At 41.0% G+C, this 24,432-nt stretch overlaps 1 protein-coding gene across 6 annotated transcripts in view; it reads right to left on the reverse strand.

The window, feature by feature from the left end:
* LOC119652303 (neuronal acetylcholine receptor subunit alpha-7) overlaps positions 1-24,432 on the reverse strand; it is a 171,467-nt gene that overhangs the window by 46,409 nt on the left and 100,626 nt on the right. For all 6 annotated transcript variants that reach the window (XM_038056312.1, XM_038056310.1, XM_038056311.1 and 3 more), the window contains exons 5-8: positions 20,089-20,198; positions 9,701-9,881; positions 8,103-8,178; positions 7,534-7,728 (exon numbers count right to left, since the gene is read on the reverse strand). In XM_038056312.1, the coding sequence (XP_037912240.1) occupies positions 7,534-7,728; positions 8,103-8,178; positions 9,701-9,881; positions 20,089-20,198 (562 nt within the window). The remainder of the gene's footprint in view (positions 1-7,533; positions 7,729-8,102; positions 8,179-9,700; positions 9,882-20,088; positions 20,199-24,432) is intronic.

Below are 24,432 nucleotides of genomic sequence, written 5' to 3' on the forward strand. Positions count from 1 at the left end.
AAGCGATATAAGCTTCAAGTTCTGGGCCCACGAGGAGTGAGATATTGGGATTCTAGAGATTACTCCTATCCCACTTGGCGCGTTGTCCTTTTTGCATTCTGGAAAGATAAGTGGTTGTAAATGGGAACTAAGTGTCAGAATTTTGGTGACGGCTAGTGAAAACCGTTCTCTCCTGACCTGGGAGCTGGTCTCCGATAGGATCTTGATTGCAAGATTGCGGCATAGGTTAAACACATTTTAAGAAGTGTGAGAATTGTGCTTTACAAATGTTTGGTCAAAGGGTAGTATAAGCAGCATGGCGCCTGTTCCAACATCAACAGTTCTACTACCAAATCTTCGAGAGTGAAATGTGGACGTGGCGGTAATATGGGAACCTTACCATATGGACATGTGGACGGCAAGCCATTCAAGAAACAATGGCATTCCCAGGAGCCGGATGTGTAACGGTGTCCATATCTACAGCTGCTATGCTCCTCCAAGTGCAACATTAGTACAGTATGTGGAGATTTTAGACAGCTTGGTGCTGGACGGCCACAAAGTCATTACCGGCGACTTCAACGCGTTCGCCTTAGACTGGAAAAGCCGAGTAACGAACACCAGGGGCCCAATCTTTCTTGAAACCTTCGCGGAGCTGGACATTTTACTAGCCGACGTTGAATGCGTGCCCATCTTCCAAGGCAGAGGGCTAAGCTCAATCGTCGAGCTGACCTACCTCAGTACTTGGTTGGCGAGAGGGATGGTCTGGCCGGTGAGTGAACACTATATCCACAGTGACGACCAGACCATCTTTCTCGACATCAGGAAGGGAAGAGGCGACTGTCCAGTGAGCAAGAAGCGGAAAACTCAAGATATGTGGGTGTTCCACTGGAGCTCCGAGGAGGAGATATTCCTGGCGGCATCGTGTCTGCGGCTTTATCAAAGGACCAGAGTCAGAAGATCGGCCGTCGGAGAAGGAATACCGCGGTCTTCGAAGTAGCCTTGAGAAGGCTATATAAGAAAGTAAGCGAAATTGCTACAGGCATTTGTGACTTGGAGCAAATACGAACTCACGGAGCCCTACTTACAAGAAAAAGATTCGTGGATAAAAGTCATCCCAAATGACGTGCCTGCGACTCTTGATCAAAATATCTTTTCTTTCAATTCTTTACCCATAATAAGAAGAAAGTGGACCTCAACCAACGGTGCAACAGGACGTCTTCACAATCCCCGGGATTACCGAGGAGGAACTAAAGGAGATCTGTGGACGAATTGGGGATAATAAGGCTTCGGGATTGCATGAGATTCCGAACAAAGCTCAGAAGTTGGCAGCTAAAATGCTCTAACATACTTCAAGGCCCTGATTCAATATGGATTGTTGCGCCAATGATTATTATTATTATGGTGGAAAGAATGCTTCCCGGGCAGTGGAAAAGGCAGAGGTTGGTTCTGCTACCGAAGCCCCAAAAATCACCTGATGTGATATCGCCTTATCTGTTTTTAAGACACTATGGAGAAGATGCTGGAGAGAATGATATACAATAAGCTACTTCTTTTCGTCGAGCTGGCGGGTGGTCTATAGGAGCGGCAGTACGGGTTTCGCAGAGCGCAGTCTACAGCTGATGCCATTGCAACGATCGTAGACCTGGCCCGGAAGGAATCGGCCGCTGGTAGGTGTTGCGCGGTGGTGACGCTGGATGCCAGGAATGCCTTTAACTCGGCCAACTGGGGTGAATTAAGGGCACCCTGGCTAGGAAAACCTGCAGGAACTGGAACGAGGTCGGGAAGCGCGACGGACGCGTGACTTAGTTGTGCTAATGTAAACGAGAGTCAGCTTCCTCGCGAAGTAATACTTCATGGTGGTCCCGCGGGGATATGGGCGGTTTAAGTGGGTGAGAATCCCATACACTGCTGCAACCATCCATACAAAGAAAAAATACCAAATCTTATCACCACCTTCACTTGGTGATCTCTGGGTGTTTTTTCTTAATGAAAAACTGCGGTCAGAAAAAGATGAAGTGGCATTTCTTACGTCTAAAAACGGGATAAATTATACCAACTGGTCTTCAGGTCGGGGATTGGGTAGAGTTGACGAAGTACGAAAGGAGCCTCAAACTGGAAGGATTTTACAACGACGAACCCAGCTATGAAACAGACTAATGATTTGCGCATTTGTGCATATAGTTAGCCGATGACTGGTTTTCTCAAGACGAGTGACTACACCATATATTTATTATAGTGGCAATCTAGTAAACTATGTGTTCCGAGTAGGTCTTCTAGTCAGTCAAAAAATGAAACCTACTGTTATTGACTTGGAAAACATAAACGAAGACCTATGCACTTTGCGCTTTTGGGACAAATGGCGAAATGTTAACCTCATTATCATTCATGCCCCTGCAGAGGGGACTGCAGAATTCGAAAAGTATAATTTCTACGAGGCAGTGGATTGAACTCTCGAAGTTTCCTTCAGGTATGATTACAAAATCGTTATTGGAGAGCCAAGTAGAAAAGAGCAGGTATTCAGAAGATAGATTGACGTCCATAGCTCGCACAAAACTATCAATTATAAGGGGCTGCGGATTATAAAACTAGTGCAATAACCGCAGTTAACAGAGCTCCTAGAGATGAAGTATTGGTAAATGATCTTCACAACACCTGAAAAACATCATTACCTTTGGTACGCGGAACGACTGGTTCGAAGGATGAATGTAAGCTAACAACGGGCAATATTGCAATCTCAAGGAACGCGCGCATAGAAAGCAAACCGAGTTAACAGACTGAGAAACGAAGCCTGGGAGAACCAACAGGTCTGTGAACTCGAGGAATACCGGGAGGAGCTGCACCCCGCGCGGAAATTTTACCAACAAATAAGCAAGATGAAGCCTTGCACATCTCGATCCTCATCTTGCCGAGACAAAGCGGGAAATCTAATCTTCGACCGTATGGGCATATTGGAGCGATAGGTTGATTATTTTGATGAACTGCTCAGTAGTCAAAATATCGGCGAGTTGGAGGACACGGGATACCCTATTATGCATCCCTTTTTACCTGGCTCTGGAAGAAGTGATCCGCAATGTTGAAGTAAATATGAGATACAATTCACTATCCACAGTCCATCTAAATACTGGCCTATGCTGACGATATCAACGTGCCTTAATCCAGATCTAGCAAGCGGCGTTTGGAGCTAGATCTTGGGCTGTACATTAATGGAGGCAAGACAAAATACATGGTGGCACCATCAGCTCCAAAAACGAAAGAACCAACTACAATAAATAGCACTGCGAAACGGAGTTCAATAAAGATAGGAGCCACTTTTAGTCATGCCGTTCCCAGGGCAGAGGTAGAGGCAGCGCCTGATGAGCTGCCTCTACTCTGGACACCATTTTTTGAAAATTTTGGGTATCTAGCTCAAAAAAGAGAAGCTCGTGGACCACAAATATGGAAGGTAGTTTCTTCCCGACTGGTCTGGTTCGATATCAGTTGCATGCGGACTTAGCACTCCCTCAATCTTCACACAAAAAAAGGAATCTCCGGAGGAAGGTGAGGTTAAACTGGAAACCCCTGTGAGATCCACACTGGATGCACCAGACTCTTCTGAGATCGGTAATGTGCGCAAGAAGCGTAATACCAACACATCTGTTGTGGCTAACGCTTTATTTTACCAGTACCAGGGCTTACATCCACGCGCCCCGCGGGGATTAGGACCGGTGTGCCGGGAGGTGATCAAATCAGCGAGAGAGATCTCAATGAAGCTAGTCCTGCTGGGTGAACAGAACTCGGGCATGAACTTTCGACACTGGAGGGTAAAGTTCATCAATGTTAGGAAGTACAAATTACAAACGTGGTAGGTTTCAACTTTGAACTGGACCAAAAGAGTCTGAATTTGCTCAGCCACCATATAGTGCTCCATTTTTACTAGATAGACTGAAATTGGGTCATATCGGAAAACTGTCGAGCATCATCTCCATTTTGAGAGCGAAGAACAACAATGGTCTTCGACTCACACAATATAGAACAAATTGCAGCATCTTTGGTGTGCTCTTCCAAAATGGAGCTGCGCTCGGAGGATAGTGCATGCAGTGGCGGAACCCCGTATATGGGTTCGCACTGGTGAAGAGGCCACACAGTGAATCATACCTGCTAGTAACTTCTCCTACACACGGAACTGACTTGATTGCAGCTCGAGTGATCGAATCTATGCAAGTCGGACACCGCAAACCAGTAAAGGTGTTGAGTGGAAAACAGACGAATGCTGTGCGGGATGAGATTTTTCATGGATGATGACATGCGGTACCTCCAAGTGCGGCTAAGAGAAATCAAACACGAGGGATTCGAGTCTCGGACGGTACGGTGTGGAGGAAACCTCGTCACACGCAAACCGCGGCATCTGCTTCTAACTGTTTTCTATAATACATTAGACTAAGTTTATGTCGCAAAACATAAGGATTGGTCAAATCAACCTGCAGCATGCTAAAGCCTCCTCCTATCTGTTGGAAGGGAGGCTGACAAAGCTGCACAACTTCCCCTAAATTTTTCTGGTGCAGGAGCCGTGGGTTCGATTTAACAGAATCTGTGGCATTGGATCAGTAAAGGGGGCTAGGATATTCTACGATAAAAGATCCATAAGACAGAGATCTTGTGTCCTGATGTCAAGATGGTTAGAGGCAACCGTGCTGAGACAGTTGCGTTTGACTGTGCGCCTTTTCAAAAACTTTGTGATGCCGCGAGAGTGCATGGTGTTGATGATGCTTTAATTAAGTGTATCTATGTTATGCTAACGCAGAGATTGCTGTGCATAAGGGCGGCAAACTGGGTGATAGACGAGCGGTTGAAGGACAGGCGCATCGCAATCTGCAGTGATAGCCAAGGTACATTGAGAGCGTTGAGTAGTCCTTTGATCTCCTCGAAAATTGTTCAGGAATGCAGAAACCGTTTTAACTCTATCTCTAGATTCAATACGGTTTAACTACTCTGGGTACATGGTCACTGTGTCGTAGAAGGAAATGAAATCTCGGAGTGGAGCCAGCAATTTGAGTATCAATAGTATTGACTAAGGCTGTCCGCGAAAACTGGGAGCACACCACAATGACAGGTGGTTGAGCCTAATTGCTGTGCGACACACCAAACATTCCCTGCCAGAACCGAACATGCGTTCCGCAAAGTTTATCCTGTCGAAAAGCAGGAGGACGTATAGGAATATTGTGGGCATTCTGATAGGTCACTTGCTGGGCATATGTTCAGAATAGCAATTATTCAAGATGATACGTGTCCCTCCTGTAATGAGGAAGTGGAATCCAGGGAGCATTTCCTATGTGAATACCCCGCCTATGGACGCATCAGGCATAAGATCTTTGGTGCTGATGTTCTCCAGTTGCGACGGGTAGCATCACATCCATTAACAGAAATCCTGCGATATGCTAATGAATCCGGAATATTCCGTTAGACGGGGGTGGCAAGTATAATACAAAGGGTCAACACGACCTGAGTGCTCAGAAGCTATAGCTCCTCTCCCACTACACATGGTGGATACAGTAGGTATTTATATCGTTTTGGACATGACGGTTCTCCCTTCTGCCCTGAGTGTATAAACGAATACGAGGACCCGGGGAACATGCTCTTCGTATGCCCGAGATTTGCAAATGAGAGGGAACAGCTTCAACTTCTCTTGCAAAGACCCTTACAAGTGTAGATGATCATTCCGCAAATGCTCGAACCCTAAAAAGTGTGGAATGCAGTTAGTGGCACCGTAAGCTGTATTCAGGAGGAGCTTCGAAGGTTAGTGCGCTTACGAAAAATCGGCAGGGAGAGAACAATTCTCACCGTAGAAGTAAGCCGGCAGGGCTTTAACCCGCCCCTGGATGTAATGTCTCTTGATAGTTCCGTGGGGCATAGCGGGGGAGGAGAAGTTGTTTTAGCGGGTTAAAGTCCCAATATAAAACTTTAAAAATGGAAACCATTCCAAATAAATTCGTGAAAGCCTCACACATGGACTCAGGCGTAGTTTGTTAGACTGTTAACATGTTAATAACGTGGAGATCTTTCCCGACCCATCTGTTCTCCTCAAAACCTCTTAGGACTGGAGAAACAAAATCTAGGGCCGAGTTAAAAATTATGCGGAAAAGCTGGGCCCGGGGCGAAAATTGTGCAAGCGCCTATTGATCTTTTTGTTCATTTACGGTCCACCGAAAAAAATTATGGTCCTTTGGAGAATTTCCTCCTTTCCACGTCCCTTTTATTAGGCCTGCTGTCTTTGGATCTTCAAGATGGAGTGGTGTCGAAGACATTAGTAATTACTCCCAATTTCAACAACTTTCAAAACCCAATTTCCAATCGGCTTCTTCTCGGCATGAGGTCGAATACGACGTGCTCAATACCACCTCTACCCGATCAAAAAAAACAAAAAAGAAAAAAAAATCAATTAAAACCAGTGAGGGTTTTCCTACAAAATTAATTGTATAAATATACAGTCGTAGTCAAAAGCAGAGCCACCTATCGATAACATTTATATTTTCGATGGTTATCACGTCAAAACTTAAATTTTATATCTATTTAATATCTTTTTCAGAAATAAAAAAAATTTTGACTACAGAAAATATATATTTAAGATTTCCGAAATTCTTAAATGTTTTATATAAGTTGGTCTTAATTGGAGACATTCAAAATTAAATAATTATCAATTCAATTTGTTTATGGTATAACTTAGTACTTTTTTGAGATTTTTATTTAAATCTACCAATAGTATTTGCATAAATTACCCAATGATTTTTAAATAAATTTAAGATTTTGGAAAATTTAGATAATTTCTGTTGTAACTTCTTTTTTTATTAGACCTTAGCGGCTATTTCGGTTTTGATAAAGATATTTTTGTAATATACAACTTAAATGGTTAAAAATATAAATATTATTTATGGGTGTCTCTACCTTTTATATATTTTATCTTGAATACTGTTAATTATAATTATATAAATAATAAATTACCATTTAGTTTTACTCATTAAGATAATACTTTTGTTTAAATTTAATTGTTTTGGTAGCCTCAAAGTTAGTTATAAACCAAAAAATGGTATGGTTATTAAAAAAGAAAATATAAATAAATATAGCCTGGCAAAAATACGGGGTAACTTTTTATGTGCAATAAACAGAGGGGGTTAGAAGCTTTTTATATTTCAACGTTTAAAATCTTTTTTGAGAGATTAAGGACTATAATATGATAAATAATAATAAATTGAAAGAAAATAGGGAGGAGAACTTAAATATTGATATTGGTATATAACTGTTCCGATAGTTTGAAATATCATTATATAGTACTTTTTTCAATAGTTTTATTTGTATTTTATTATCTCCTGTAAATTCTTCAAGTGAAATATTAGTGAAATATGCTAACACTTCAAGGACCAAGTATTCTAGATTGCCTTACACTTTCTCGTGAATACCCTGGAATTAGATTCTTAATTTTTAGACTCACATTTATAAATAATTAGAATATAAAGACGATCTGCTTTTTTTGTAAATATTCATAAATATAAATGAATGAGTTTAAAAAATAACGATACCCACCTAAAGTAAGTTTCTCTCCTGAGTCGGGTGGAAGAGTAAATCCTAATAGCGCCATCGATGAAATTAAAACGCATGGTACAATTAAATTAAAAAAATAGTATAAAGTCCTTCGTCGAATTTTGATAGTGAACGTAATATCGACGTACGGTTCGGGGCAGCATTGGTATGTAATGGTGTTTTTTGTTCCGGGCATACCTTTATTAGAAATATTATAATATTTTTGTTGTAAAAAGGAGAATTCTAAGTAGGGGATAAAGTTTGAAGAAAAATAGATTATAATAAAATTTTTAAAAATTAAAATTAAAAAAATAGTATATCCGATTACTAAAAGAATGTGGAAAAAGGAGAGAGAGAAAATTTAAATTCTAAAAGTAGGAATTATGAGATTTGAAATTGTGCGATGATAAAAATGCTGAGAAATTAGAATAGATATTGAAATGGTATTATTATATGCTACTATTGAAGAAATAAGTGATGAGTCTGTAGATTGATTGTTGAAAAGATAAGATTTTTTAATAAATAAAAAAATGTTGAAATGGTTCAATGTATGATTATATTTTCTTACTAACCAATTAGATACCACTCGCCATTTGTAATAAAATCGGAAAGATCGCCTCCTTCTTCTGAATTTAATACCAAATCCAGCTATATCCGATGAATTATATGTTTGTATTTAAACATTCATTTTTTTTCGATTTGCATACAATGTAATATGCAGATTCATTTTTTTTTATGATGTTAAATAAAAAGATCGATTTTGACGTGTATGATCAAAAGAAGAAAGATTGATTTCATTAATATTCATTGTATTCATCAGTCACTTTTCGATATTATATACATTTGGATTCGTAAATCGCAAATGACTCAAATAACACATTCATTTATATACGAAATCACAATCATATCTATATATTTTGCCTTTGTTTTTGAAAAATGAAAGATATCACAAACAAGGACATTATCTATATAGATACGTTCAAGGATTGATGTTATCTAGCGGAGGTGAAAGGAAAAATATGTTTATCATTTGCTAGTTACGAAAGGGGTTACAACATCTATTTAGTTAGGTTTTGCAGTTTTCTGGTCATTTATAAGAGTCTAGTTTAGATTTTTCCATTGTGGTTGGTCAGCAATCATGCAAAATAGGGTCTTTCGTCGATTTTTTTTTTTTTTTGATTTTGTTGTAAGTTCACATGGTTCTCTTCTATATTTCATATAGATATTTTACATGGTCTGACTCACACTGGACATTTAAATAAGGTTTTTGTTTATTCTGTGTTGCTTAAAGGCAAACGAATGAATTTCGGTTCCAATGATATTTTTTTGGTTTGATTTTGAGGGCTCTGATATAGGGTTTGCCTTTTTCAACTGATTTTACTTTATTACATCTTGTTTATCGGTTTCAGTGAACTGATTGAGGAATTGGATTGAGCGAAGGCGTGACGCTTTAAAATATTTTCGGGGGTTTAGATTACTGGAAGTGTTTTCCACTTCGAGGTCCTAGTTATTTAGAGGTGTATTACTATGGCCATTTGCAGGTCAAATATTTAGTTGATAGGAATCGGATTATCATGGATTATACTAGTCGAAGATAGTTATATTTCTATTTTGAATATTAAGGCACTTTTAAATAAAATTGGTATAAATAATGGAATTATCTTAAATTAAGTAGAGAATATAATCTACTAAAATACAACTGCATTGGCTTTAGCAGTTACGTCCTCAAACCTTTTATTTCTTTGTAAATTCTCAAAAATATATGTCAATTGATACTCATCGAATACCAAAATGAATTTTATCCCATTGGGACAATCAAGGACGATTCCATGTTTCCCTCCCTCTACTATCAATCAAACCACCAAACAATTTGAATAGAAATCCAACAAAGAGACAACTATTCAATAAAACAACGTTGCGTCAATACGTTCTTATCGCTTTTGTCAATAGTGTGAAGCGTGAATAAATAGGTGATATTGTACACAAGCTTGTTATTTGTCTATCATCTGACACGTTCAATTTGTTCAATTTTATCTATTTTTTTTTTTCTTGGTTCCTCTCATTTGTCTGCTCACGCTTGTATATTGTAGATTGAAGGACATATTCGCAGTTTAGAGGGTTTTTGGGTATATTGTTATTTGTAGAGAATAAAAAACAAATCAGCTCATACCTGATTTCCGTCGTACGTCCAACTACCAAATTTCATATCACAGTGTTGGTCATCAAATGGGAACCACGTGATGTCTATCTTGCATGTGCTCTTGAAGATACCAGGGGGCACGTACAGACAACTGCCGTTATGTTTGACCACAATATTTGTGTGGTACGTGCCATCGAATCCCTCATCCGCACTAGATATTTGATAGTATATATATATACATAATATAGTATGCAGAAAATTTCAATTGTTGGTTTAATTATTGATTCTTTCTATATTGTTGATTTGATTATATCGAACGTTCGGTAATAGTTTAGAGCTTCAGGATATTAAGGGATTTTTTTTAAAATCAATTTTAAATGAAAATTGTGGTTTTAATAAAAAAAATAGAAACGAAACCTTAGAGCAACTGATTGGTTCGGTTAATTACTTTTTGAGTATTTAAAATTTGGGGTGAAGTTGAAATTAATTAATTTAATTTTCAGAGTGCTGTTTTATTGCAATGAGGAGTGGTTGAACAATTATAAAATATGACATATTAAAGTTCATGATAATATCGGTTCCCACATTGGGCGCCAATTTGCAAAATTCAAAATTCATCAAGGCTATGTGCCGACCGGAGGTTGCCGTGCTCACCACTAGGGGCGTGAGATGCTGGGCAACGTCACACGTATCGACCTGTGGGACTGAAGCAGCAATTCGGTTAACACCTAACCTACAATTCGTTAAACTTGTTAAATTCCTTTTCTCTTAATTAAAACCGTTGTTGTTACTTTTTCAAGTGCTGAGTTTTTCATCATTGGCGTATGCCGCACCTAAGGACTCGAGAGCACATTGGTGAGCCCACCAAGATAACGATTTGCATTTAAGGATGCCTAATAGCTATTTCTACAACGCCGATGAAGGCCAGGCTTCCACTGCCTTAAGCGCCATAGCCGCTATTGCTGAGGTAAATGCAATTACCCTCAAGCTACCTCCCTTTTGGCAAAGCAAGCCAGATCTGTCGTTCGTACGAATCGACGCGCAGTTCCTCGCGACGCAGCTCGGTTCGAATTGTAGCCGAGTTAGATATGTCAATTCTGGCCCACGTGGCGGATATTTTAGAGACGCCTGATAGATACCAGGCGCTTAAGCAAAGGCTTTTCACCGTGTTTGGCGTCACCGAAGACGAGAGGGTACACCAACTCCTTTTCCATCTGAAGCTGGCGACCAGGGCCCGTCGTAATTCCTGCGGCCCCTGTAGTGCACCGCCGGGAGATCCGTGCCAGAGTCTCTGGTGAAATCACTGTGGTTGCAGTGCCTTCCGCCCCACGTCTGCGCCGTTGTACACGCTAACGACAAAGATGACCTGAAGAGGTTAGCTATCGCCGCAGGTCGCATCGCCAGCGCCTCCCCGCCGAACGCCATATTGAGTATTCAGAACGTCCCGCGATCGACTCCTTGGCGAAGCAGGTTGAGGAGTTGCCGTTGGAATTAAGCCGCATCAACGCGCGATCTCGCTCGGGCAGCTCATCAAATTGTAGCACGTGCGGCTCCTCATGGCAAGCGCCCCCCCCAGCTTGAAATTGAGGTTAACAACCAAGTTTGCTATTTTTACAGACGGTTTAGCATCGCGGCGAGACGGTGCCGCTCACTGTGTTCATTTCCAAAACGGCAGTTAGAAAACGCATCGAACCACTAGCCAAGCAGGCGACAACTAGGGTTTCCTTAAAGAATCGCCTGGAGATATAAGAGACAACGTCGCGGCTGAAGTTCCTAGTGGTCACCGGGGCAGATGTTTCCGTCGTTCAGCCTCCTTGGATGTAATGCCCAGAAGGCTTCCTCGTACAAGTTGTTTACAGCTAACGGAACCCCCATCAGCACGTATGGTACTAAATTCCTCACTCTTTGGCTAGGCCTCACGCGTCCGTATCGCTGGCAGTTTCGCATCGCCAAAATGTCGCGTTCTATCCTAGGCACCGATTTTTTCAAGCGTTTTGGTCTACTCGTCGACACATACGCCTCCGCATCCGGTAAAGTAAGTCAACATGCCCAGAAGGCTATATTGATAGTCAGCAGGAACTCCCCGTACCTGGCGTTACTGAAGAATTTTCCAGGGCTCACCCGTCAGCCCATCGATATCAGATCGGCCCTCGCAGGCTTAATTCTAAAAAGTTTAAAGCTGCGAAAGAGGAGTTCCAATTCATGATAAGCAAAGGTTACTACCGACCTTCTAAAAGTCCATTGGTAAGCCCCCTACACCTCGTGTCAAAAAAAGAGAGAAACGTTGTGACCACCCCGGATAAATCCCCGATGCGACACATCGTAACGCCGCGCAAATCTTTCAACGTTTTATGGGCGAGGTCTTGCAAGAATTGGACTGTTGCTATTTCTATATGGACGACATATTGGTTGCATCAGAGTCGAACCAAGAGCACCTGGAGCCCTTTCGTCAGATTTTCGAACGTCTCACGAAATTTGGCATCGTCATCAATGTCTCCAAATTGCTTTTTGGTTTGAACGAGCTGGAGTATCTCGGCAATGTTCTTAGCCAAAAACATTCCTCGCCACCTACGTTTCGGGTACATGCAATCCGCAAATTCATGAAACCGGCCACCGTCAGGGACTTCTTACGATTTCTCAGGACCATTAACTTTTATCGACGTTTCGTCTACAACGCCGCTACGATGCAAGTCCCGCTCAACAAATACTGCACAAGGACCGAAAAGGGAGAAACGACCGTCATCTCGAGAAGTGAAGCTGAGGATGCCTTCGAAGGATGCAAAAACACCCTAGCCGACGCCGTACTACTCGTCCATTTCCAGGCCAATGCCTCCTTGAGGCTTACTACGGACGCCTCCGATGTCGCAGTCGGCGCATTTCTGGAGCAAGAACAAAATAAACAGTGGCTCCCGTTAGTTTTTTATCAAAAGAAACTCTCCGCCCCGGAAGCGAAATACAGCGCGTACGACTGCGAGCTGTTGGCAATTTACAGCAGCGTCCGTCACTATCTAGAGGATTCCGAACCCTTTGTGTTAACAGACCATAAGCCGCTGAAATACGTGTTTGTTCAGTTAGCTGACAAAGCTTCGCCGCGACAACAGCGAGACCTCAGCTATATATCTTAGTTTACAACGGATTTTCGTTTCATTCCTGACTCAAGGAACGAACTAACAGATACACTCCCCCGTATCGAAACCATCGAAATGCTTGCCTTCACCAGCGAAAATAAACTGTCCCATGAGCAATCCCTGGACACGAAGTTACGGAACCTGCTTCGTGAGAACACTATATGCCTGAAGGTGCTGCGCAAACGCTGCAGTTTAGACAAGGAGATCGTCTGCGATGTGTCTCTCACTGGCCATCAAACGAACCCGCTCCAGACGTTCCCGGTACCCCATGAGCGTTTTCAATACGTCCATCTAAATATCGTAGGTCCCTTGATTGTTGCATAGGTACTGTTTAACTGTAATCGACCAGTTCTCCAGGTGGTCTGTGGCGATTCCAATGTCTAACCAGACTGCAGACTCCGTCGCAGTTGTGTGAAGATTGGCTAAACTTGCAGTGTGAATATTAGAGGCCCTTTAAGTGTTCGAAACGAGGCTTTTTAGGGGGCTACTGTGAAGAACTGGAGGGCGAAGGAGAGACTTTAAGGCTATGGAGAGTCCTTAAAAAGTATGAGCCGCGAGGCGCATAAATATAACCAAGGCGAATACAGTACCCACGCCCAAGGTCGATAACCTGAGAGTCGTTAGATTACATTACATTGAGGTAAAACGAATCACAGAGATAAAATATTTGGGGACCAGACGAGACTAAAAACTACTCTGGAGGGCACATGTTCAAGACATATGTCGGAAACCTACAAGAACTCATCAGAGCGCCCATCGCAGGGAAAGGAAAAGGATATAACCCGAAAATGATGCACTGGATTCACATTGGAATAGAAAGGCTAATAACTACCAAAAGGGCGGTAATCTGGGCGAACAGAACTGAACTCAGCATATCAGCAGGGAGTTATAGAAACTTCAAAGATTTGCTTAGGTGTGTATAAGTGGCGATGATGACACGCTCAAAGGCATCCCTAGAGGCCTTTCTGGGATCAACTCCTCTTCATCTGCATATACAGATGCAGGAAGATAGATTTTCTTTCTATGCGATATCCCGATGACAACGTGGTTTCACTTCAATAAAAAGTTTCAAATACATTGGAAGAACAGGGTAAACTGGAGAGGGGGAGGTATTGATGGATCCTTTACAGCCAAGGGGGCAGGCGCCGGGGTAATTGGTCCAAGGAAAACGTACTTTGAACCAAAGGGCTAGCATATTTCAGCGGAAATATACGCCATAGATAGATGTGCCTTCTTGAACTTCGAAAGAAACTATCACAGGAGAACATTGCTATTCTACCGGTAGTCAAGTGACTATTAAGGCACTCAAGTGCTATGAGATAAAATTCCATACTAGTATGGAAATATTTTCAGAGACTGAATACGCACGGCGGCCACAATGAGGTCTGGATACTCTGCGTTTTAGGTCCAAGTGGGTTAGAAGGCAATGAGGCAGTGGACGAGCTGGCCAAGAAATGAGAATAGACGTTACTATACAGAATGGTTCTGTTCTGTGGAGTCGGAAATGGGTTCATGACTGCTATGCCAAAATACGACGAGGAGTAGCTGAGGGAAATGTACTGGGCAAAGTTACCAAAATGCTCATGGTGGAATATGAACTTAAGCGCTCGAAAGATAGTTTAAATCTCGCCAAAACGAGCCTCCTGATCATTGTACGAATATTCACTGGTCACAGTAGGCTAAGTTAGCACCTGGGGAAGTTAAGGACATTTACGGACAATGTATGTAGATTCTCTGAGGAAAGAAACCTCTGCCTCTGCCACTGGGACAGTGTCCGGTACTTGTGCGAAGTAGGTTGAGGCATCTATGAGAATACTTAATACCCGATGCCAGACTGAAACACTTGGAAGTAGGGAACATGTTAAAGTTCCTGTCGGTTATAGGTTTGAATGACATACTATAGTAAATGGGTATACTATGACCCGTAAAAGGCCATAGTAGTTCGTTTAGGACGCAATGCTTATATCTAAAAGGAAAACAATTGGTGCGGCACGGACAATGGATCCAGGAAGGATGTTGTCTACGCAAGTATTCCAGGGAGGGGATTTTGGTTTAAAATCAACCATTGATGAGCATTATGTATAATTATGTTTTCAAAAATATTAAACGAAGACGGCTTTACCGTTTCTTACCAGGGCGGAGGCAAATCATCAGACGCTGCCTCACCTCTGCTCTGGGAGCAGTGTGACCGAAGCGGCTCGCAGATGATAAGTGCTCTTTTATATAATTCGTAGAACACGACAGGAATGTGAATTATATTAAGATTAAATCCGCACATACTTTAGGCCAAAGCTAGGCGTTCAAGCTGTCGGATCCTTCACTCGCGAAGGAAAAAACGAAGGCTGGGCGTATCACAAAGCGCCGTAAGAAACGATGGCATGCATTAAAATTGGGAACTACATTATAGCTTCTAAACCAGCAATCAAATATTTTTGAATGATAATAGATGCTACGCTGAACTTCAAGCAGCATTCCTAACATGTTAATATTAAGGCGTTTAATTACAGTATGACGTCGGTGTTAAATGTTGGGAGATCATGATGCACCAGCAGGCGCGCTTATAGTTAGAGTGGTCACCTCTTTGATGCTCTATGCAGTGTCAGATCGGGGAGATGTACTGCCCCTTCTTCGTCGATAAGCACGTATGACTACATGCAGGTAGACTTGGGTTTAGGACTCCGATAAACGTTTTCTTGGCGCTTCATAATCGTGGATATCAATATATCCATTTTAGGCGGGGTTTCCTGTGCAGAAAATCTCTGCAAATTTATGTTGAGAATGCTAACAATTGACCAATGATTACTGGGAATGAGATTTGGGTTTAAAGGGATAACTCAGAAACCAAGTTTCAGTCATCACAATGGAGGTATATAACATTCTTCAGGCCCAAATAAGCAGGCAGGTTTGCAGCAATCTCAAAGCCAGTATGAGTTTGTTCGATACGGTACTACTATTGCCAAAGATTACTACCAAGAGTCGTATTCATGAAGAAGTGATTCACAAGATACTGGAACCCCGGACAGTTCAAGCTGGTTAGTTAGTTAATCTGGAAATGGGTGAGCAGAAGAGTTACTTTAATAAAATGTATTGGAAGCGTACCACTGGAGCATGGAAAGGCGGCCAATCATACTGTCATGCTTCCATCTGGAAATTTCTTGTCAAACATCCGGTAGCTTTGATGCTGGCCATACATACACTGTCGTAATCATCAAAAGAGAAGAACGGTTGATAAATGGTTGTAAGTCTTTTCAGATTACAGACTAAATAGTCTTCACTGATGGGTCAGTCATGGAAAGCGGATCGGGCGCAGGGATGTTCTCGGGGAATCCGCTTATGAGACTGGCCCGATTCCTCGGAAAAATGACGACCACATTCCAGGTGGAGAGGCATGTGATTTCATTGGCAGCAGAAGAATGTCTGCGAAAAAAATGGAGGGGTCGCACCATTCGAATCTGTTCCGACAATCGGGCAGCGTTATCAGCACTAAACAGCAACGACATATCAAGATAGTTGGTGTAGAGTTGTCATCAGGTGCTGCTGAAACTTGGTAGACTGAACGAAACGTTGCTGACGGGAGTGCCGGGACACTCAAACATCGCTGGTAATGACGAGACTGACAGACTGGCTCCAGAAACAATATTTGGCATCCGGCCACCCACTGTTAAGTCTACTCTGAAGGGTGAAATTGGAAGGATTCATGCAGCCGAGTGGTGAAATTTGAACTCTTGCCAGCACTAAAAAACCTTGTGAAAGAACTTGAGGTCGCCAGAGCGGTATTTTTGTTGTCCCCCAAGAAGTGGGACATTTAACCAGAGTAGGGCTTTTGACGGGACATTGCTCCTTTAACTACCCATATGGAAAATATTGGGGTAGTCGTTTCGGCTATGTGCAGCCAATGTGAGGAGGAGGAGATAGCCCTGCACTTTCTATACAGCTGCTCGGCCTCCTCAGGTTTCAGACGAAGACTTCTTGGTAAGGTTTTCTTCAATGTAGGATCTGCGCACTCTCTGCCTCTGGAAAATGTTCTCAGATTCATTGAAGCGTGCGAACGCTGTAGGCGGGAAGGCATTGAATGGGCGGCTTACGGAGAGAGTACAATGGGCCTAAAAATGGCTAGTGTTTGGAGCCGAAAAGTAAAGTTTGAAGTGTGGTGGGTGTATCAAAACCGTTTCGTGTCTCTGTTGGAGCTCATCAAGGAAGCACCTTCTCACCACTCCTCTTTGTGCTTGTTATGGACACCGTCACACCGGACATCCAACGTCCAGCGCCCTTTAGGCTGGTTTATGCAGGTGATGTTTTTCTAGCGTCTAATAGAGCAACTTGCCCCGAAATGAAATGATCGCTTCATGCAACAAGGTCTCAGATTGAATCTAAATAAAACTGAATTTTTGATGACCGATCCCCATGAAACAAGCACAAACACTGTGAACGGCAGTGATGTGCCCAGAACTGAATCATTTAAATATCTCAGGTCAATGCTATCAGCCAAAGGAGTACTACGTTACGAAATTGCTTCACGCATTAACGCAACCTGGATGAAGTGGCGTTCTCCAACTTTTGTTCTTTGTGATCGACGTATCAACGAACATGTCAAATCTAAAATTTATCTCAATGTCGTCCGTTCTGTCACTTTCTATGGTTCTGAGTGTTCGCCGACTATAAAAGATAATGAAGGACGTCTTGCGGTAATGGAAACGAAGATGTTAAAGATCGATATGGGATGGCACCGATCGTGGAAAAACTGCAAGAGAGGCGTATATTTACGCAATTCGCGCTAACGAGAATTCTCTTGCTAAGATTGGTCTGAACAATGAAGTCGATGGTAAACGACCAAAAGGCTAGAGCCAAATGGCGAAGCCGATCACGACGAACCAACTCCGCTTGTGAACCGGACCAAGGCCGAAGAAAAAGAAGAAGATGTAAGTATGTAAAATGAATTGAAAGGGTGCATCCGTAATTTTAAGGATATTATAGGTGTCGGGGAAGAAAACTACATCCTGAAACAGGCATGAATAGAACCTACTAAGGGAGTAAGGAATGACTTGTTGCTTGGCCAGAAAACAAAGAATTTTTAAAGCAGTTTTAAATAATTTACGTTATATGCAAACGAAAAAGTACTTTTTTCTCTAAATATTTGAAATTATCAACCTTCTTAAGGTTGTCATAGGGAAACACAAAGTGAGTTATGAATGTTTTTCATATTTTTTTTGTGCTAATTTTGGTAATTTAACAGTTTTTTGTAATTATCACTCGAGTATTATGGCTATTGGGCATGAAAAGAAGGATATTTGTATTTTTCAGTCCCATAGAATAATATAGTAACCATCGTCTATCTATATTCCCTTTATGAGATTTATAATAACTTCTTCATCTTAAAATGAAAATTTTGTATCTTTTTTTAATTTGCTCAATCTATTTTTACTCTAATTTTCTTCAGCTGAAAGTGGGTTATCCAAGGACTATGTACGAATGAGGAAAGTTGTTAATTGTTATGATTTTGGACCAGATTTATATTTATTTATAGTTGCAGAAATGATTTGGTGGATATAAATAGGTGGTATCATTTTATAGGATAAGATATGACAAATGTTTAAAAACATGTGCAAAAAGTAGGAGAGAAAAGAAGGATTTAGTGATGTACAATGAGATACAGCTGTTCATTCTTTAGTGTAAATTTAAGGGATCAGGTTTTGTTATAAATGTTTACTAGAAAGTAAGCATACAAAAACTCTGAAAAGGATGTGTAGCAGTTTTATATAAATGTAATTTTCAGGAGAAACATCAATGATACTAAATTTAAATGATAATTGTACGCTACCTATCAGCTCTAAACTATCTTGAACGTTGTTAGGTTTTTTTTTTAAGAATGGTAAAACCCTATTATTTTTTTAAAGAAACTTTATGTGTATATCAACTCTTACCTATAACCAAGTACGTTAAAATTTCCATTCTTACTTTTATTTCTGTACAAATATAAGCACAAATTTTTGGCAAGCACATCACATATATAAATGCATACATATGTGTAGTTTATCTAAATTTAAAATTTATATCTTTTAAACATTTAATTTATTTAAGCTTTATTTTACTCGAGCTTATATTTTTTTTTGTTGAAAAAAAAAATTCCGATTCATCTGACTCGAGCGCATCAAAATTGTTATTTTAAGCATTTAATACTTTTTTTTTCAAATTAATTACGTTACACTTTAAACGCTTTTTTTTGCAAAAAAATATCTAAAAACTACATGAAAAACTTTAACGGAAAAAAAGTTGACATGAAATAACACCGAGCAATATTTTTTAGTGGAGCGCATATCGTGATTCCTCGCTTATTTTGCTTTTAATTGTTAATTGTTTAATTCTTTTATTGAATAATTGATAAGATATGATTTTATGTTATTTTTGTCCTGACAAGTTTTATATAAATTGTACCTTGAGGGATTTGATTTTATGAGTAGGTCTTTTATTAACAATTTAGTGGCTATTTATCAAGATATTACCTTCTGCGTTTGTAGATTGCATTGGGCAGGCAAAAAATACTCTGCGGTTGCCCAATGAAATAATAAACGATTGATTGTAATATAGTGGTAAATATAAGGTTTAAACTTGAATATTATTTCTTCTCTTTTTGAAAATATCTGAATTTTTATCATATTTTAATATTGAAGTTTAAAACTTTCATTTGTTTATATGAGGCCCACAATAACGGCAAGCTGACAATGTACTTTCCCACTAGACCACATTATATATATATTTTTTGTTATTTAAACTACTCTTATTCCCATGATTGTAACATAAAAATATAAGTGAACACAATATTGATGAAACGAGACACGACAGAATTACGAACATGTGCAACATAAACATCAACCAAAAACAGTATCCTTGAGAAATGAAAGTAACATAAATTATGGAGTGCTGACATTGAAGAAAGTGAAAGCAGTGAAAGTTTCAAAAGCTGCCAAAAAATAAAACTAATAACAAACGAGAAATGCGGAAACATAGTCAGGTTAATGTAGTGCATGTTGGAACAGACGAGAAAAGCAATAGTGGGATAGTTCACAAAAACATTTAAAGCCTTTGTACATGAATTTTTGCTATATCTTACCTGGAGTCGGTGAAACCATACAAAAGTATGAACAAAAATTTATAATTTTACTTGGCATTTGCACTTCGAAGTCAGAAGTCATTTTAATATTCCTCTTTGATCTTTTTTGGCTTGATTGGGGGCTTTCTTAACTTGGTACAGTCATATCTTGTTTGTGGTCCAGTTTCTCAGATAGTACTCACCTATTATACATAAGAACATCGGGTTTCCACAGTTTGTTTGGCGTTATTCGTAAATCCTTAACTCCACCGTATTCTGAGTCGTTCCATCGTAAATTGTAGTCATTCCATTCCTGTGTAATGGTTTAAGGGAAAGTATTTTTTGGATGTTAGATATATTAAAATATCTTTTATTGTTGATTAACTATAAAAAAGATGTGATGTATGTTTCAAATGAATTCAATAGCTTATGGTGAGGTTAGTATAAAAGCAGAATAGCAGAAGAATTAGATTTTACATGCAGACTTCTTTGGAGTTAGCTGGTTTAAGCGAGATGTGGAGTTGTGTACTTAAAATTAGATAGGAATTTTGGGATATGGGAGAAAATGGTTGATGCTTCTGTACGATTACATTCAAATATTATTTTTATATTAAACTTTACTTAATGAACTCAATCGCTTAAATAGGACATTTATTTCAGGAGAGCGTTGAAATAAAAAAAGAACAAACACTAACCTAGCAACATCGAAAAGTGAACCTAAAAAGTAGACCGAGCCAGTCTCTAAGCACCGAAGGTAGCGATGTATCTATAGAACAAGAAGACTATACATCGGAGATTCAACCCCCAGTACATTCTTTGAAATTTTATGGAGACGAAAAAGTCTAGCACACGTTCGACTGCAACGGGAGTTGCGGGAGTCAAATTCCGCGCATAGGGTCTGGGGTTAATGCCATGTACGAACTACAGTGGATTGATGTGCGCCCACGTGGGACATGACTACGAGTTGCTGCGAGTACGCGGAAATATCTGCCATAACAAGAGGCGTGCACAGCTGTTTATTACTTCCCACATCCCAGAAGGAACCTAATACAGAGTTCCCATAGACATTCATTTTGGATTAATGGTAATAGATCTTAATGGAAACACTGAGCGAATGATGCTTCAAAATTCGTCTATAGGAAACTTGGTGGAAGCAAAAACAAGCAATATTCTCGGTAATTGGTCTATGTCTGCGCTACAAGGAAGTGAGGAGCAAATAAGTAGATGCATCCAAGATCAATGTCTCCAGTGCATCCATTTCCTGCTGGGGTAAGATGAAGAAACTCAACTCAAACTCAAGAAAACGATCTAGGTGACATCGATACACAGACACACCGATACCATTTACCTATCTCGTCCTTATCTGAAAGGTGCACAATGAGATTCCGTGCCCTTTTACCGCTGAAGTTGCTCCTCCTGTGCATAGTCTTCTTGCTATAGCCTTAGGCTCAATTCAAGGCGAATCCCAACCTTTGCAAACTGAACAGAACAATAGGAACACAAAGTGTGTAGATAAAACTACGTCTGACATAGAGAGATTAGCCCTACCAGGAAAAAGGTTTTCTCTGGAGACCATGGGCGAATGAGAGTCGTAAAAGGAACAAGGGAAACCAGGCAATTGGCTTAATCCTATCCCATGATGAAGATCGCAAGTGGCGTACTAACAGCGCCTGAGCGAAACATTAGACTTTCTGAAGATGGCCGTGATGTTAGAAAAGGTCCAAAGAGCTATATTGTCCGGAGAATGGAATTCCTATCTAGAGTCGAAAATCACAACCGATAGCAGTTATGACGATAAAATCCGCACAAGGTTGTTGGCTGAGAGTATATTTCAGCCTACAAAAACTATTTCGCACGAAACATCTCACCATAGGGTCAAAGCTCCTACTGTACAAGACTATGATCTTGGCAGTTCTTATGTATTCCTCGGAAACCTGGGCTCTTAGCAAAAAAAAAAAAATGCGAACTCTTGGCCGCGTTCGAGAGAAGAATCCTCCGAAGAATTTGTGGCTCCCTACATGAGGATGGACGACTTCGTAGCCTACAACGACGAAATTTATGAGCGATACCACGACCGCCTGGTTATGGATAAAACCTGGCTGAACAGATTGCGGTGGGCGGGTCACTTAACCCATATGGATGAGGATGATCCAGCCTGGAAAGTCTATGAGGGCAATATTTATGTTAGAAAAAGAAGACGAGGCAGACCCTGCCTGAGATGGAGCGATGGCTTTTAGGGATATCGAATTGGTAAACCTCGGCGCAAAACCGGGGTGCCTGGAGTTCTTTATTAAGGCAGGCCTAGACCGGATATCGGTTGTTGCGCTGTTGATGATGATGATTAAATGAACCCAATTGTTCAAATAGGTTGGGCTTTTAACACTATACTATGCCAAAGATAGCAGTCGGCAATGAATCTCAAAATCTCCCTAAAGAAAAATGGGGACGACCGAAATAAAAAGCGCAGTCCGGACTAGCCGATGGTCTCAAAAGGCCGAGAGGTGAGAACATTTCCACGGTAAGAGAGAACTTTTTAAGAAATATTACCCTTTATAAACTTCTCCTTAGGCACCACTTTGTCATGGTGGGGGAGGCTATGATTGTTTACTACTACACTAAGGGTGGCCACAAACACATGAAGATGGAAACAAAGGATTGCAACGTTCCAAGTGGTAAGAAGTCTCAGACTTCGGATCCACCAGTGACTTTGAGAAATCAGTTCATGGCCAAGGCACAGATTTTGGAGGCCTCACCAGATTCATATTCCCCCAGGGAGAAATGTGTGGAAGACAGGCTCTCCACTTCAGTGCAAAACCTGCAACCGGTGTCTACCGCTTGGTAAGCCAGAAAGGATAGTACAGCAACTCCCTTAATGAGAGGAACTGGAAATTTGACTATGGCCGGCCTGTGACGAAAGGCTACCCTGAAGGAAAGTATGCCAATACACGTTCAAGCTTATGCGGATGACGTGGTGGGTCTGGTTGGTGGTCGAGATCCCGAAAAAGCCGAAAAAGTGAAATATATGGGAGTTATTTAGACAAGAAGCATCTTTGGAACAAACCTGCAGAGTTAAAAATGAAACGAGCTCCCATAGCTTATGGACTGTGTAGGCGGACCTTTGCCTCGACATGGGGACTTAGGCCTCAGGTAATAACGTGGATATATGTCGCCATCCTTAGGCCAAAATTTACTCATGCATCCGTAGTGAGGTGCGTTAAGGTAAAACAAAAGAGTTTTCGTTGTAAACTCGCCACACTTGTATTTGTTTTTTCAGATCACTGCAATGAGAGCAGCTCATAGACTAATTCGGTTAGCTCTATTGGAAAACAATGAACACGGGAGGCACAGAGCATTGGAAGAGTTGTTGGGAGAACTGAATCCAGTTTTCGCAATGCGTTCTAATTCTCTGATCCTCATACATCTGTTTGGTAGAAGATATGAAGTTATCTTGAAACAAAGAGAAAATTGGGATGAACCAGAAGAATGTGTATTAGGATATATTGGCGTCTTCTACACCGATGGCTCAAAAATAGGACAGGGTTCTGGAGCAGGAGTCTATGTACGTCTCGAAGTGGGCTTTTCCCTTGAGACATCATACAGCGGTCTTTCAGGCTGAAGTGTATGCAATCCTAAAGGTGACAACCTGGATGATTGATGAGCGGTTGAAGGGCAGGCTCACCGCAATCTGTAGCGATAGTCATGCTGCATTGATTACTTCATAAATCGTTCAAGAATGTAGAAATCGATTGAACTCTGCTTCTAGATTCAATACGGTGGAACTACTCTGGTTACTCCGTCATTGTGGTGTAGAAGGAAATGAAATCTCTGATGCTTTAGTAAAACAGGATTCAATTTCCCCCATGCTCGGACCGGAACCAGCAATTGGGGTGCCGGTAGCATTGGCTGATGCTTTTATCAAAAACTGAGAACAAACTTCTCATAATGACAGGTGTCTTAATGCTGCAAAATACACCAAACTTTCCCTGTCAGAACCAAACAAACATATGACAAAGTTTTTTCCTGTCGAAAAGCGGGAAGAGTTGCAGAAGCATTGTAGGCATTCCGACAGGCCATAATTCACTAGCTGGACATATGTTTAGAATAGGAATTCTCCAAGATGATACGTGACCTTCCTGTAATGAGGAAGCAGAATCAACGGAACATTTCCTATGTGAGGGCCTCGCCTATGGACCTCAGTGTTGATGTGCTACAACTGCAGGAGGTAGCATGACATCCACAAACACCAATCCAGGATATTCCGTTAGACGGGGGAATCGAGTACAATGGACCATTACACTCTGAGTGCTCCACCATCAAGGCACACGCAGACCCTCTATGAAGATGGCCGTGGTGATAGACACGTCATGGAAAAAATTGACTGCGGAACGGAACAAGACGGCGCAAAGAGCTATTTTCCCTGAGTTATGGAAGTGTGAATCTTCCACTGGGCATTAGCTCATCAACAGTTACTTGAGCAGGCCTTTAGGCCGTGACCTACGCAAAAAGACAGGTGAAATGTTGGCTATGGCCACAATACACAATTATCT

The sequence above is a fragment of the Hermetia illucens genome, chromosome 3 (genome assembly GCF_905115235.1).
Source record: "Hermetia illucens chromosome 3, iHerIll2.2.curated.20191125, whole genome shotgun sequence".
Classification (NCBI taxonomy): Eukaryota; Metazoa; Arthropoda; class Insecta; order Diptera; family Stratiomyidae; genus Hermetia; species Hermetia illucens.